The following is a 17,181-nucleotide window of genomic DNA, read 5'->3' on the forward strand; positions in this document are numbered from 1 at the left end:
CTAGGGCTAAAAGCGGAAATCTTTGGGTCCCCACGACCAGGATTGGGAAACACTGGATTAGTCCATTCAAGCCATTAGGAATCATCCTCTCATCCATGTCACCCACCATCTCCTTGTGCCCCGGCATGTTGCAGTGGAGCACCCCGGTGGGGAAGCTGACTCCGAGCAAGGGCCCAGAGAGGCTGCTGGGGCCATAGACCAGGTGGGCCCCCTGTGGTGGAGACCCGTAGATGACCGTCCCGGGACTGACTGCCAGGCTGGCCGCAGGGGGGGCATAGATCACAGAGCCAGGGGGCAGGGGCGAACCGTCGGGCAGCATGGTGTAGATGGCCGAGCCAGGGGGATGGCTGAATTGATCCCCAGTCCCCATCCCAGAGGAGCTGCAGTCTACCACATCGCTCTCACCACCACTGTCCCTCGCCTCACCTGAGGGGTCAAGCACGCACAGACACATACACACACACACCAATGCGTTGCTGTGTTGATTCTCACGGTTTGCTGTATCGTAGTGTAACGACAGAGGTCTCAGAGGAAACTTGCAATGTGCCTATACATACCTCTTCCTTTGTAAGTGTGTGAGGATGTGTGCACCGGAGGGGAGTAGACCCAGTATCCCCCTCCAGGCTGGGGACCTCTATCCCTGCTGACCCCCCTGCGCCTGCTGCTGCGGTGCCCCCTGTCAGGCGAGGTAGGATACTGCGACCCTAGACCTGAATCCTGAGTGCCCTGAGAACCTAAACTGTGAGCCTGACGGAACAAGGAGAAACAGACAATAAAACTATAGTATATTAGTCCTGAACAATATCAGCCTTAAGCCTAATTCATACCAAATGCAATATAAGAACTACAAATAGCCATGCAAAAACGGCGATCCTGCGTAATTGTGTAGGAAAAATACGCAAAGGTGTACAGCCCCGCAATTATAAACTTGACACAAGTAAGCAGGATCACCATTTTGCGGTCTTGCGTTGCATATGTACAGTATAACTTAGGCTTTACACATACTACATAGAAAACACTTAAACACTTAAAACACAACTCCTCTGGCACCAAATGACCGATCTGCACGAAACTTGATACATGGCATCTATGGACCAATATCTCCCAATGCAACAATTTCTAGGCTAGTATGTCAAACATACTGACCGATAAACATCCATGTGGGCATGGTCTGGCACATAAATTCATAGAGATCAGACACCGATATTTGAATTGTACCAAAACTTGGTGTACATATTTCAAACACTGTCAACACTCAACATATGCAAGCACATTCAGATCGACCACACGGTGGCGCTGCAACAGGCACATGTTTTTATCTCTTGAGTTTGGCTGCATGGTGGCACTGTTAGACAGGAAAAAGCGTTAATGCAAGCACATTGGCCCATGTTCTTTTATCGAGACTCTTGGAAAATGTTGCATTTAATTCTTTAGAGTCTAAGATGTTGGGGGGAGAGGGGTGCTAAACTGACATGGAATTTTTAAAGAATGTCATATGTCGTATGGATCATTTTACTATTTGATTGTGAATATTAGGACCCCTTTAGGTATAAAATATATACTTTTGGGGGGGATAAAATATTGATTTTGGCCTTTACTACTATAGCCAAGCCAATAGCCCACATTCAATAACACATTCATAAATGTGAAAGGACAGTCAAAAACATGTATAATAAGAAACAAGGTTTTGAAGTGTCTGTCCTAAATCTAGGAGATAAGAAGAAAAACACTCAGGAAGAAAAACGGCTATTCGGCTATTTCAGTCACACCCGTTGCTGACATGTGTATAAAATCGATCACACAGCCATGCAATCTCCATAGACAAACATTGTCAGTAAAATGGCCATACTGAAGAACTCGGTGACAACATGAGTTCTCAACATGGCACCGTCATAGGATGCCACCTTTCCAAGAAATCAGTTGGTCAAATTTCTGCCCTGCTAGAGCTGCCCTGGTCAACTGTAAGTGCTGTTATTGTGAAGGGGAAACGTCTAGGAGCAGCAACGGCTCAGAAGCGAAGTGGTAGGCCACAAGCTCACAGAACAGGGCCGTCGAGAGCTGAAGTGCGTAAAAATGGTCTGTCCTCGGTTGCAAAGCTCACTACCGAATTCCAAACTACATCTGGAAGCAACGTCAGAACAAGAACTGTTTGTCGGGAGCTTCATGAAATGGGTTCATGAAATGGGTTTCCATGGCCGAGCAGCCGCACACAAGCCTAAAATCATCACGTGCAATGCCAAGCGTCGGCTGGAGTGTTGTAAAGCTCGCCGCCATTGGACTTTGGAGCAGTGGAAAAGCGTTCTCTGGAGTGATGAATCACGCTTCAGATCTGGCAGGCCGACGGACAAATGTGGGTTTGGCGGATGAAAGGAGAACGCTACCTGCCTAAATGCATAGTGCAACTGTAAAGTTTGGTGGCGGAGGAATAATGGTCTGTAGCTGTTTTTCATGGGTCAGGCTAGGCCTTCTGTGCTTCCAACTTAGTGGAAACAGTTTGGGGAAGGTCTGGCCTGTTTCAGCATGACAATGCCCCGGTCATGACTCTCCTGTGAAGATCTGAAAAATCAGGTTACAATGGGTCCGCTCTAAGTTGGCTGTTTTATGACGCTCGTAAATACCAGAAGGAACTCTAACTCCCATACAATGAAAGGTAAGTTAAACATCCCTTCGTTACAACAGAGAGGGATTTTGTAGGTTGTGACATCCAAGAATGGATAACGAAACAGTATTTCTGTAATCCAAACAGTTGGAAGGATCCGTGGGTACTTAAAGAACAATTATGTCAGATCAGTTGTTGTTTTGGGATCTCAATAAGGACGATATAACATAACTATCTCTGAATGTATATATTTCCCAGTGGTCAGATTTACATCCAACTGTTGTGGAATTTATATAATTAAATATGAAACTATTTGTGAGATGCTGAAATGTGATCTTGGCCTTCAAAATTATAAAATGGTTTTTCATGTGAAGTTTATCCAGTCAGTAACCACGCCCAAATGAGCACAAACATTATGCCAAACGTAATGGAACGCCCTTTATCCCCAAGTGTTTAAAAAGGACTCGCTGAAGAATTAACATATTAGACCAAAACACGCAGGATTGCTGCCATTCAGTATGCAGCTGTTTAAGTACTCTTAGTCTAGTAAACTCGACCGAGAACCACCAGGTGGTACTCTGAAAGAACCATTCTAAAGCACATTTCCCTATCAAACGACCATTGGTACGTCTTACATATCCACTATAACAGAGCCCGCTGAGCAATCTACAACTACGAAAGACTTTGATCTCTGGTGGACAAGTCAGAGACTTTGTCCAATTACTCCCCAGACGGACCGGCGATTTCAACAGAGACACAACAAGACATACACACGTAAATATGTACATTGCAATTATTTTTGAATGAGAGGCCGTTCATGTGCAACGTAATCACATTTCCATGAGCATAGTTATCAGCTGTATGTAAGATAGTGAAGTCCTTTGTCTCTTCTCCCGCTCTTTCTTGCATGCTCCTCCCTTCTAATTTTTGTAACAAGCCATCATATCGGGTTAGTCCACTAGGGACTTTTCAAAGCCTTGTGTAGTAATCAACCTGTAAACTATCCTGTTTGTGTGTTTATGTAATTCTGTGTGATTATTTAGTTAGAAAAATACAATTTGTATATCGCTGATTCATAATTTATGGTAGGGTTTATGCTAGGGTTCATGCAGATTTGAAGTTGATGTTCAGAATGAGACTGAAGGTAAATAAGAATTAATGAATTGACTGGTGTAAGAGATCTTTATCTTTAAGAGATAATCGGAAAACAGTAACTCATTATATAAACTTTTTCCGTGGTGCCCCAGATTACTACTTAATGAATTGTTATATGGTTAATTTAACAGCATAATAATTAAACGTAGTTCATTGATTTTATAAAATAACATTCAAACACATTAATGACAGCAAAGACATGACGCCGCCGTGTACAATGCTAAGTCCATACAAAAATGGTTTGTCGAGATAGGTGTGGAAGAACTTGACTGGCCTGCACAGAGCCCTGACGTCAACTCCATTTAACACCTTTGGGATGAATTGGAACCCTGAATGCGAGCCAGGCTTAATCGCCCAACATCAGTGCCCAACCTCACTAATGCTCTTGTGGCTGAATGTAAGCAAGTCCACATACTTTTGGTCATGTTGTGTACTTAACCCCTTTTTTTGGGTAGTCACAAAACTACCTTCAAACTTCCAATATTTTTTTTAAAACCGCTACTGGTTACCTTCAGACGTGTCCCGTGACACTTGTTGGGGTCGAATGGGCAAAACAGAGAACACCATCAGTTTGTAGTCCAAACGGTTCAGACACTACAAACAGAAGTTGGCAAATAGACCGTACCGACTTCAGACAAGTCCCCTGACACTTTGTAGAGGAAGGAGGTGATCACCGTGTTCGTCTCCCCTCTCATAACAGTTTGTAGGCCAAACAATTTGGATGCTACAGACGTTTACACGAGAAGACAGATTTTTGGGATGTCTCATGGTCTGACAAACACTGCTCTAGCTCTGCAACCTTTCACCACAGATGCGGAAGTGCGACATTGGCCGATTCGGTGGACTGAGACCCATCCACTACATCCATCTCTCTTAAACTGACAGATTTTGATGGGGATTATTTTATTATGTTACTTAGATTGACACACTGGTGCGTCAATTGACTCTAGGGGGTTAAAGATGTGTATCCAGTTCAGTTCAGGTGAAGATGTTTAAAGTAGTCAATATCATGTCCAAAATATATCAAAGGCATATTGCATGATCTGGTTGATTTTGAGTTATTTTACTTGCCTAGTGTGGTAAGGAGTACAGAAGTAACTCATCCTAAGGCAATGTGTCCAAATAGTCCTGATGGTGGCACAGTGGGCCCACAGCTTGAACTCCAGCATTGCAGCTTTCATCTTAATGGTAACATTCTACTTGAGATCCTGTGTCACCCTGCATCCCACTGCTGGCATGCCTCTGAAGCTAAGCAGGGTTAGTCCTGGTCGGTCCCTGGATGGGAGACCAGATGCTGCTGGAAGTGGTGTTGGAGGGCCAGTAGGAGGCACTCTTTCCTCCCCCCCCCCCAAAAGAATATCCCAATGTCCCAGGGCAGTGATTCGGAACATGTGTAGGATGCAGCCTTCGGATGGGACGTTAAAACGTGTGTCCTGACTCTCTCGTCACTAAAGATCCCATGGCACTTATCGTAAGAGTACGGGTGTTAACCATGGTATCCTTGCTAAATTCCAGATCTAGCCCTCATACTCTGTCAACTCCTACGGTCATAACCATGCCATAACACCTGTCATAACCTGTTATGACATATATTGCATTATTTTATGGTTGGTTATGACACCTACACGAGTGTCTAAACCCACAAAACCTACCACACAAGGCAGAGCATTTCATTACACTATAAACATACTGTTGACACGTAGGCTATGTTATATATATTTTTGAAATAGACCATATTAAATTGTCATTGTAATTGCACTCACATTGATGTCAGACACACATCTACCCCAGTGCTCTGTTGCTGATAACTGGGATGAATGCAAGAGCATATTTCAGGAGCAGGACAAGACACACTCTTTTTGACTGAATGACTGATATAAGGGCATGTCGGTGATGGATCATATAAGCCATATTTAGGCCTAATTGGTCATAACGTGTATTTTCTTAGTCCAAGTGACACAGGATGGTCTTAATGCTTGTGTATTTTCTACAAGTTACTTAAAATATGAGGAAAACAAACATGGCTGTACATAATTAATTACAGCATCAACAAAGGATTTATAAGAAACAAACTTTCAAACGAAACTAAACTTCTTGGCACTCTTATGTAGGTATCATAACCTGTCATAAAATAGCGCAATATCTGTCACAACAGGTGTAAATATATGGGTCATGACAGTTTTATGACATTATGATATGGTTATGATCGTGTCATAACGTTGTTTTTTTGTTATTTTGATGTTTCGGTGGTATAGCATATCTTTTGTCGAATCAGGATTTCGTGGAGGTGGTTTCCTTCCCCAGAAGGAAACCGAATAAGTTCGCTTGATTTGGTTCTGGGTTCTTTTGAGTTTGCAGCCAGGTAGCAGTCCTATCCACACTCTGACAATCCCATAAAGCATAACCATCAACTACTGAAACAGTCACAGGGAGGTTGGTAGGTGGTGGTGGTTCCTTACATTTGTGGATGATGGGACATAGTACCAGTGGCCCCTGGTCCTGTGAGGGTCTCTGAGGCTGGATAAGACCTGTTTCTGCTGGACCAGGTTTTCCCTGAGAGCACACACCTCCCCCATAAGCTCCTCCAGGTTCCCGCTGTTCTCTGTGGAGTCAAAGTCACATTGGGGATATCAACAAAACAACAAAGTTGATTATAGTGCAATAAAGTATATTTAAAAAAATATTGATGTAGGCATCTAATCTTTAGAAAGACATACAGGGTTAGGCCTAATAGGTGAATTGGGGTGTTTTTACAGTGTTAAGACTAGGGCTAAAACAAACTATTCAGCCGACTAACTCTCTCTAGACAGAGCGAGCTGCTCCCGCAGTTGCTTAGTCTGGGCCTCTTGTCTGGTCAAGGCCCATTTCAGTCGATCCAGCTCCTGCTGTTGGATGCTGTTGTCTGAAATACCCCCCAGGCTATTTTGGTCCATCAAATGCATCTAATGGAAAGAAAACTTCAAATCTTACTCAGGTGAGCACAGATATTGTAAAATAAGAGTACATCTCTACTCATGTACAACACGGTGTGAGTTCCAAATAGCACCCTACTTTTGACTAGAGCGCTATGTGCCCTGGTCAAAGGTAGTGTACTATATAGGGAATATGGTGCCATTTGGGATGCAGATTGTTTCTGTAGGAGTTGTAGTCTTAGCTTTTTTTAATACCCTGTACTTCAGTAGCTTTTTCAGTAGCTTTTGCAGCAGCTGGATCTCAGCCTCGGCTTTGGTCAGGTTCTGAGTGATCTCGGCTGCTAGAACCCTAGACCCCTCCAGCTCCTCCGCATCCTGCATTAACACAACACATCACAAATAGATTGACTCGATCTTAATGAGTCTTTCCTCGATTCCTCTCATCTTAACTCCTGGCCTCCTTCTCAATCGTATTGAATAAGGTCCGAGAGGAGGATTTTGAGATGGAGGAAAGAAGAGAGGGAGAAATTGAGAACAGATTCATTGAAAAAGAGCTATTCTCTTTAGTCTAACACAGTCTCTCTACACACAGACAGCACCGCAAAAGTATAGGACGACAAAAAGGAGAGAGATAGTTATTTAATCTATGGTGATTTATTTAGTCCCATAGGGCTCTGGTCAAAAGTAGTGCACTATGTAGGGAACAGAGTACCATTTGGGACACAGCCTATAGGTGTTTATGTTTATGAAGAGACACCCACCTCATCCCTCTCCTGGTTGATTTGCTCCACGATGGTGTGTAAGGAGCGGAGCTGCTCTTTGGCGGCTCTCAACTGCTGGGCGGACATCTTGTCTGCCGTTGTGAAGGCGCTTCTTAGCTCCAGCAGCTCCAAGTCCAGAGACTGCAGCTGCTGCTGGGTGTGGCACTCGCCCACTTCCATCTGGGGGAGACAAGAACCTACAGTCAGTCAGTGAGTGAGTCAGTCAATTTATCCGTCCATCTATCTGTCCATCTATATTCATTCATTCAGCAATCCTGTCAACTTAACTCATTTACAATTATGATGTGATACATTCCCACAATGGTTTCTAAACAGTAGCTCTAGTGGTACATGTTGTTTTCTCTGTGTGTGTTATACTTATGCACTAGTGGGCAGAAGACTCGTAGACCCTTTAGGCATTGGAAGTAATGACCTGTTTGTCTTGTTCCTCCAGCTCAGCGAGCAAAAGCTCTTGCTCGTCCTCAGCCTCCTGGAGCCGCTGGCCCGTCAGTTTCTGGAGTTCTCGTGCCTCCTGCAGTTCCTCCTGGAGCTGGAGTATCTCCTCCTCACCGAGTTCCTTTGCTGCCTGCTTGTGGGTGGGACAAGCCATGAACAACAGGGAACAAGTAAAACAGCTTCCCTCCTCCCAGGGGGCGAAGTTTTCCCTTGGTAAAGATCTTATATCAGCTTCCTCTTCCCAATCCTAAACTTAAGCAATAAGGTAAAATGCGAAACTGACCCAACCTCACCATACACCCTACCAGTGCCCTATGGAGGTGGTGGGAAAAGAAGAGACTCACCGTGGCCTGTGCTGCAGCCTGGCAGGCTGCCTTGTGTTGCTCTCGGAGGGAGGCCAGCTCCTGACTGAGTCGAGCCTGGCCCTGCTGGGCTTGGTCCCGGTCTGTTTGGGCAGCAGACACCACTCCCAGCACCTCACGCTGCAGCCGCTCCAAGTTGCGGCCCACCATGCCCCCTTCACTGCGCACCCTGCTAACATGAGAGAGAGTAGTACTGCAGGTGATGAGTTCAACACTTGGCCACTCTCTGAACCATGTGTTTTTTTTCTAATTATTTTTATTTTTAAATAACCCCTCCACCACCCCTCTTCGGAGGACAAATATCTTAGTTTTTTTATAGCTTTTTTGCCACATATACATTTTACATACTAGAGGTCGACCGATTAATCGGAATGGACGATTAATTAGGGCCGATTTCAAGTGTTCATAACAATCTGTATTTTTGGACACCGATTTGACAATATTTTTAACACACCTTTATTTAACTAGGCAAGTCAGTTAAGAACACATTCTTATTTTCAATGACGGCCTAGGAATGGTGGGTTAACTGCCTTGTTCAGGGGCAGAACGACAGATTTTTACCTTGTCAGCTCGGGGATTCGTTTTAGCAACCTTCCGGTTACTAGTCCAACTCTCTAACCACCTGCCTTACATCGCACTCCACGAGGAGCCTGCATGGCAGGCTGACTACCTGTTACACGAGGGCAGCAAGAAGTCAAGGTAAGTTGCTAGCTAGCATTAAACTTATCTTATAAAAATCAATCTTAACATAATCACTAGTTAACTACACATGGTTGATGATGTTACTAGTTTATCTCGCGTGTGCGGCGTTGCATATAATTTCTCATTGAATCACAGCCTACCTCAACAAATGGGTGATGATTTAACAAGAGCATTTGCAAAAAAAAGCACTGTCATTGCACCAATGTACCTAACCATAAACATCAATGCCTTTCTTTAAAATCAATACACAAGTATATATTTTTAAACCTGCATATGTAGTTAATATTGCCTGTTAACATTAATTTCTTATAACTAGGGAAATTGTCACTTCTCTTGCATTCCGTGCAAGCAGTCAGGGTATATGCAACAGTTTGGGCCGCCAGGCTCATTGCGAACTGTGTGAAGTCCATTTATTCCTAACAAAGGCCGTAATTAATTTTCCAGAATTGTACATAATTATGACATAACATTGAACGTTGTACAATGTAACAGCAATATTTAGACTTAGGGATGCCATCCGTTAGATAAAATACGGAACGGTTCCGTATTTCACTGGTAGAATAAACATTTTATTTTTGAAATTATAGTTTCCGGATTTGACCATATTAATGACCTAAGGCTTGTATTTCTGTGTTATTATGTTATAATTATTTCTATGATTTGATATTTGAGCAGCAGCAGAATCGTAAGCATTCATTTAAACAGCACTTTCGTGCATCGGCAAGCAGATCTTCGCAAGCTCTGCTTCAAGCATTGCCTGTTTATGACTTCAAGCCTATCAACTCCCGAGATTAGGATGGTATAACCGATGTGAAATGGCTAGCTAGTTAGTGGGGTGCGCGCTAATAGCATTTCAAACATCACTCGCTCTGAGACTTGGAGTAGTTGTTCCCCTTGCACTGCAAGGGCAGCGGCTTTTGTGGAGCGATGGGTAACGATGCTTCGAGGGTAGCTGTTGTCGATGTGTTCCTGGTTCGAGCCCAGGTAGGGGCGAGGAGAGGGACGGAAGCTATACTGTTACACTGGCAATACTAAAGTGCCTATAATAACATCCAACAGTCAAAGGTATATGAAATACAAATGGTATAGAGAGAAATAGTCCTATAATTCCTATAATAACCTCAACCTAAAACTTCTTACCTGGGAATATTGAAGACTCATGTTAAAAGGAACCACCAGCTTTCATATGTTCTCATGTTCTGAGCAAGGAACTTAAACGTTAGCTTTCTTACATGGCACATATTGCACTTTTACTTACTTCTCCAACACTTTGTTTTTGCATTATTTAAACCAAATTGAACATGTTTCATTATTTATTTGAGGCTAAATTGATTTGATTGATGTATTATATTAAAATAATTGTTCATTCAGTATTGTTGTAATTGTCCTTATGACAAATAAATACATAAAAAACAAAATCGGCCGATTAATCGGCAGCGGCCTTTTCTGGTCCTCCACAAATCGGCATCGCCGTTGAAAAATCATGATCGGTCGACCTCTATTACATACATCTTACTTTTCTATAAAGCAGTCACATAACGATAATACATTACCAAACATAAGCTCTTTAATCCCAACCCTCAGCCACTCTCAGTCCATCCCACCTATTATCAAAAAGCACCCTCGTTTGGTTCCCATGTGCATTATATTTTTCAAATGTGCTGTGATGTTTTCCAAAATGTTTTAACCTTTCTAATCGTATATTATCCACAGATTGTGAGCTAAACCTTTCCTATGAGTTATTATATTATTTATTGACTGACTATGGCTTTCCAAATCGCCCAACACTGCTATTTGTAAAGTTGATTTTAATTACGTTGTGATTTTTTTAACCATTCCTGAACCTGTGACCAGAAACAAGCTACATAGGGGCAATAATTTAATCAATTATTTTGATTCTGTCTCTTTGCAGCAAAATCTACAGAGCTGAGATTGATGTTGAATGTGCTGACAACAAAATCACACAAAAATTATTAATGGAAATCAAATTTATCAACCCATAAAGGTCTAGATTTGGAGTCACACTCAAAATTAAAGTGGAAAACCACACTACAGGCTGATCCAACTTTGATGTAATGTCCTTAAAACAAGTCAAAATGAGGCTCAGTAGTGTGTGTGGCCTCCACGTGCTTGTATGACCTCCCTACAATGCCTGGGCATGCTCCTGATGAGGTGGCGGATGGTCTCCTGAGGGATCTCCTCCCAGACCTGGACTAAAGCATCCGCCAACTCCTGGACAGTCTGTGGTGCAACGTGGCGTTGGTGGATGGAGCGAGACATGATGTCCCAGATGTGCTCAAGTATATTCAGGTCTAGGGAACGGGCGGGCCAGTCCATAGCATCAATGCCTTCCTCTTGCAGGAACTGCTGACACACTCCAGCCACATGAGGTCTAGCATTGTCTTGCATTAGGAGGAACCCAGGGCCAACCGCACCAGCATATGGTCTCACAAGGGGTCTGAGGATCTCATTTCGGTACCTAATGGCAGTCAGGCTACCTCTGGCGAGCACATGGAGTGCTGTGCGGCCCCCCAAAGAAATGCCACCCCACACCATGACTGACCCACCGCAAAACCGGTCATGCTGGAGGATGTTGCAGGCAGCAGAACGTTCTCCATGGTGTCTCCAGACTGTCACATGTACTCAGTGTGAACCTGCTTTCATCTGTGAAGAGCACAGGGCGCCAGTGGCGAATTTGCCAATCTTGGTGTTCTCTGGCAAATGCCAAACGTCCTGCTGTAAGCAAAACCCCCACCTGTGGACGTCGGGCCCTCATACCACCCTCATGGAGTCTGTTTCTGACCGTTTGAGCAGACACATGCACATTTTTGGCCTGCTGGAGGTCATATTGCAGGGCTCTGGCAGTGCTCCTCCTGCTCCTCCTTGCACAAAGGCGGAGGTAGCGGTTCTGCTGCTGGGTTGTTGCCCTCCTACGGCCTCCTCCACGTCTCCTGATGTACTGGCCTGTCTCCTGGTAGCGCCTCCATGCTCTGGACACTACGCTGACAGACACAGCAAACCTTCTTGCCACAGCTCGCATTGATGTGCCATCCTGGATTTTTTTATTTTATTTTTTATTTCACCTTTATTTAACCAGGTAGGCTAGTTGAGAACAAGTTCTCATTTGCAACTGCGACCTGGCCAAGATAAAGCATAGCAGTGTGAGCAGACAACACAGAGTTACACATGGAGTAAACAATTAACAAGTCAATAACACAGTAGAAAAAAAAGGGGGAGTCTATATACAATGTGTGCAAAAGGCATGAGGAGGTAGGCGAATAATTACAATTTTGCAGATTAACACTGGAGTGATAAATGATCAGATGGTCATGTACAGGTAGAGATATTGGTGTGCAAAAGAGCAGAAAAGTAAATAAATAAAAACAGTATGGGGATGAGGTAGGTGAAAATGGGTGGGCTATTTACCAATAGACTATGTACAGCTGCAGCGATCGGTTAGCTGCTCAGATAGCTGATGTTTGAAGTTGGTGAGGGAGATAAAAGTCTCCAACTTCAGCGATTTTTGCAATTCGTTCCAGTCACAGGCAGCAGAGTACTGGAACGAAAGGCGGCCAAATGAGGTGTTGGCTTTAGGGATGATCAGTGAGATACACCTGCTGGAGCGCGTGCTACGGATGGGTGTTGCCATCGTGACCAGTGAGCTGAGATAAGGCGGACCTTTACCTAGCATGGACTTGTAGATGACCTGGAGCCAGTGGGTCTGGCGACGAATTTGTAGCGAGGGCCAGCCGACTAGAGCATACAAGTCGCAGTGGTGGGTGGTATAAGGTGCTTTAGTGACAAAACGGATGGCACTGTGATAGACTGCATCCAGTTTGCTGAGTAGAGTGTTGGAAGCCATTTTGTAGATGACATCGCCGAAGTCGAGGATCGGTAGGATAGTCAGTTTTACTAGGGTAAGCTTGGCGGCGTGAGTGAAGGAGGCTTTGTTGCGGAATAGAAAGCCGACTCTTGATTTGATTTTCGATTGGAGATGTTTGATATGAGTCTGGAAGGAGAGTTTGCAGTCTAGCCAGACACCTAGGTACTTATAGATGTCCACATATTCTAGGTCGGAACCATCCAGGGTGGTGATGCTAGTCGGGCATGCGGGTGCAGGCAGCGATCGGTTGAAAAGCATGCATTTGGTTTTACTAGCGTTTAACAGCAGTTGGAGGCCACGGAAGGAGTGTTGTATGGCATTGAAGCTTGTTTGGAGGTTAGATAGCACAGTGTCCAATGACGGGCCGAAAGTATATAGAATGGTGTCGTCTGCGTAGAGGTGGATCAGGGAATCGCCCGCAGCAAGAGCAACATCATTGATGTATACAGAGAAAAGAGTCGGCCCGAGAATTGAACCCTGTGGCACCCCCATAGAGACTGCCAGAGGACCGGACAGCATGCCCTCCGATTTGACACACTGAACTCTGTCTGCAAAGTAATTGGTGAACCAGGCAAGGCAGTCATCCGAAAAACCGAGGCTACTGAGTCTGCCGATAAGAATATGGTGATTGACAGAGTCGAAAGCCTTGGCAAGGTCGATGAAGACGGCTGCACAGTACTGTCTTTTATCGATGGCGGTTATGATATCGTTTAGTACCTTGAGTGTGGCTGAGGTGCACCCGTGACCGGCTCGGATGAGCTGCACTACCTGAGACTCTTGTGTGGGTTGTAGACTCCGTCTCATGCTACCACTAGAGTGAAAGCACCACCAGCATTCAAAAGTGACCAAAACATCAGCCAGGAAGCATAGGAACTGAGAAGTGGTCTGTGGTTATCACCTGCAGAACCACTCCTTTATTGGGGGTGTCTTGCTAATTGCCTATAATTTCCACCTGTTGTCTATTACATTTGCACAACAGCATGTAACATTTATTGTCAATCAGTGTTGCTTCCTAAGTGGACAGTTTGATTTCACAGAAGTGTGATTGACTTGGAGTTACATTGTGTTGTTTAAGTGTTCCCTTTATTTTTTTGAGCAGTGTATGTATGTATGTATGTATGTATGTATGTATGTATGTATGTATGTATGTATGTATGTATGTATGTATGTATGTATGTATGTATGTATGTATGTATGTATGTATATATATATATATATATATATATATATATATATATATATATATATCTCATTCTGTTAGTGGCAAGAACGGTATATCATAATTTTTTTTAAAGAAGTCTTGAATCAAGTGTAGTTTTTTGTACCAGTTCATAAACCATGTGCCATGGAATTGGTACATCGAAAAGCTCCTCCCATTTATTTTGCAACCTGTATGACGCAGCTGTCAACATTTTTCTCCTCAGATGAAACTGCTATATTTTGCTATTTATGCAAGTTCCCTACCTTCTCCATTTTCCACTTGCCTCCTCCATTTTTGTGTAAGTACTGCAATCAGTTGGTTGTAAAGTTTGGATTTAGCAGATATTCCCATATATTTTTCGATAACTGCATATGTGACATAACTCCTCCATTTCTATTCATAATATCATTAACAAATATAATACCATTTTTGAAAAACTTTTTTTTTTTCATAAAGATTTTTTATTTTGATTAAATCAGTATATTTGAATTTAACCATTACATTTGTTCTATATTTTCTGGAGGATAAAACTGAAATTGTAACCAGCTTTGTATGGCTTGTTTAAGAAAGGGCGATACTTCAAACAACATTTCATTTTCCACGAGTCGGAAATGAGAAATCTGTATAAAGGCAATTTCTGAACAAAGGATGAGCATTTCTTAATAATCTACTGGAGAACAATTTTGGGTTTAAGTATAATTTATCTATGAGTGAAGCTTTTAGTGAGAGGTTTAAAACTTTCATAATCATTTTAGCCTCCCAAACTCATTCATTATATAAATAGGCACGTTTCATTTTGGTCTGGCTTAGTATTCCAAATAAAATGAAATATTTTTTAGATTTACATTTTTATGATTTAAAAAACGAGTTATCTGGAGTAGGCAGTGCCATTAGTAAGTGATAGGACCAAAATGTTAATCAATGTGATTTTTCACCTCTCCATGGTTGCAGAATCCTATCTATTTTTGCTAAATTTCTATTGAAATTAATTGTGGTAAATTCATTTTTTTAAATTGCGATGTGAATACCAAGTATGCATAAACCATGTGTTTGTCCCAATCATAGAGGTGGAATGAGGGCCCATAACCTATCTTTACCATTATAACGTATTTGACAACATGACGCCACTGAGGGCTATCTCCCTTACTTAGGCTTTGTGGCAAGTCCTCTACCCAACTATACGGTCCCAATCTCACTGGGGGTGAACAGTGGGAGACTCCCTCACCTGATGTGGCCAGGCTGCCCTGAGGTGATGGTCCTTATCATCTGCTCAAGATGACTCTGCACCTCCTGTGGGCATAGCAATGTTTCCCTGGCCTGCTCTAGAGAACTCTGCAGAGCACCCACACACTCCTCCAGACTGGCCTTGTCCTCCTGTAGAGCAGTGAGCTGTTCCAGGAGCTCCTCACTCTGCTGCTCCCTCTCTGCAACTAGCTGCAGTCGGGCCTGGGCATTGTCCTTGGACTGCCTTTCCTTGTCCAGCGCCGCCTGCAGGGCAGCGTGCTCCATCTGGCTAAGCCTGCACATTCGCCCCAGCTCCTCCTTTAGCTGGCCCGCCTTAGTGTGGCGCTCCTGCAGCTGGCTCTCTAGCTCCGCTTCGTAGGCGCTGATCTGACCCTGCGTCCGCCGCAGCTCAGCGTTCTCCCTCCTCAGCGCGTCCAGCTCCTGCTGCTGCTGTGCTTTCTCTGTATCAGTGGTGGTGGCGATTGTCTCCAGCAGGCGGCGCTGCTCCTGGCTCTCATCCAGGTAGCGCTGCAGGGCTTCCATCTCCCTCTGCAGGTGGTGGCAGTCTGCCTGGGCTCGCCGGGCCTGCTCCTTCACCCCGCTCAGGTACTCCTGCAGGCCAGAGATTATATCCTCCAGGTCCCTCTTCAGAGCCTCGTTGGCTGCTATCTGACCTGTGGTGGGGGGCAGTGCCATTGGTTGGTTACACATTGTGGTTAATTAAGGACAATGGTGGGGAGACTCGTGACCGTGTCAGTGAGTCTAAATAGCAATTATGCTCTCCAGGTATTTAGAAGGATCACAGCAAGGCCTGGTAGGTTTAATGTGAGTTTGGAAGAGTTCTGCATAATAATGGGGGGTTAGCGTTCTGAAACAAGGAAGCTATTGTGTCTAACTCAAGGTATCTCTATTAGCGGAACTTTTGGAGGGGGACTGTCTCGGATATATGCAGATATGTTAAAGCTGCAGCTTCGCACATGATGCCACATTTTCCTGGGAAGAAACAAATAGGGTCAATGGCGTAATGATAAAATGTATGCACAACTGCTATGAACATACCCTACTAAGGACCAATTTAGTAGATGTTCTGAGTTTTTGACCCCAAGATCAACTGTTCTAGTTGTTCCGGCTCTGATCTTGTCCCATCTTAATAGGGTCAGGTGCAGCAAAGAAAGACCTAGCAAAGCTGCAGCTGGCTCAAAACAAAGTAACTCACCCTGCCCTTAACCGCACACAGAACTAACATCAACAACATGCATGATAGTGTTTCATGGTTAAGGAGAAATTGACTACTTCTCTTCTAGTCTTTTTAAGAAACATTTGTGTGTTGAAAATGTCTAACCACTTTATAATCTATTTGCGTACACTTCAAACATACATAGTGAGCTCCAAAAGTATTGGGAGAATGAAACATTTATGTTGTTTTGGCTCTGTACCGCTGCATTTTGGGTTTGAAACGATACAATGACTGAGGGGACCAATTAAAGTAGTCAAATGTTGTATTTGGTCCACAATTCCTACCACGCAATGATTACATCAAGCTTGTGACTCTACACATTTGTTGGAGGTATTTGCTGTTCGTTTTGGTTGTGTTTCAGATTATTTTTGCCCAATAGAAATGAAAATAATGTAATGTTTAATTTTGGAGTCACTTTTATTGTAAATAAGAATAGAACATGTTTCTAAGCACTTATACATTAATGTGGATGCTACCATGATTATAGATAGTCCTGAATGAATCGTGAATAATGATGAGTGAGAAAGTTACAGACGAACAAGACATGCTAACCTCTTACCATTACAATAACAGGGGAGGTTAGCATTTTTTTGGGGGGATGATATTTCTCACTCATCATTATTCACGATTCATTCTGAACTATCGATAATCATAGTAGCATCCACATAAATGTAGAAGTGTTTAGAAAC

At 43.5% G+C, this 17,181-nt stretch overlaps 1 protein-coding gene across 26 annotated transcripts in view; it reads right to left on the minus strand.

The window, feature by feature from the left end:
* The window catches only part of cntrl (centriolin), a 113,081-nt gene that overhangs the window by 31,696 nt on the left and 64,204 nt on the right, over positions 1–17,181 (minus strand). For 10 of the 26 annotated variants that reach the window (XM_090238106.1, XM_090238110.1, XM_090238103.1 and 7 more), the window contains 9 exons: positions 15,257–15,929; positions 8,228–8,417; positions 7,861–8,016; positions 7,428–7,607; positions 6,922–7,041; positions 6,552–6,696; positions 6,214–6,356; positions 558–747; positions 107–426 (listed from right to left, as the gene is read on the minus strand). In XM_090238106.1, coding sequence (XP_090094232.1) covers positions 107–426; positions 558–747; positions 6,214–6,356; positions 6,552–6,696; positions 6,922–7,041; positions 7,428–7,607; positions 7,861–8,016; positions 8,228–8,417; positions 15,257–15,929 — 2,117 coding nt within the window. The remainder of the gene's footprint in view (positions 1–106; positions 427–557; positions 748–6,213; positions 6,357–6,551; positions 6,697–6,921; positions 7,042–7,427; positions 7,608–7,860; positions 8,017–8,227; positions 8,418–15,256; positions 15,930–17,181) is intronic. The other 16 variants (XM_090238113.1, XM_090238107.1, XM_090238120.1 and 13 more) reach the window with 3 other exon arrangements.

Source organism: Oncorhynchus mykiss, chromosome 6 (genome assembly GCF_057628025.1).
Source record: "Oncorhynchus mykiss isolate SJ-2025 chromosome 6, ASM5762802v1, whole genome shotgun sequence".
NCBI classification, from domain to species: domain Eukaryota; kingdom Metazoa; phylum Chordata; class Actinopteri; order Salmoniformes; family Salmonidae; genus Oncorhynchus; species Oncorhynchus mykiss.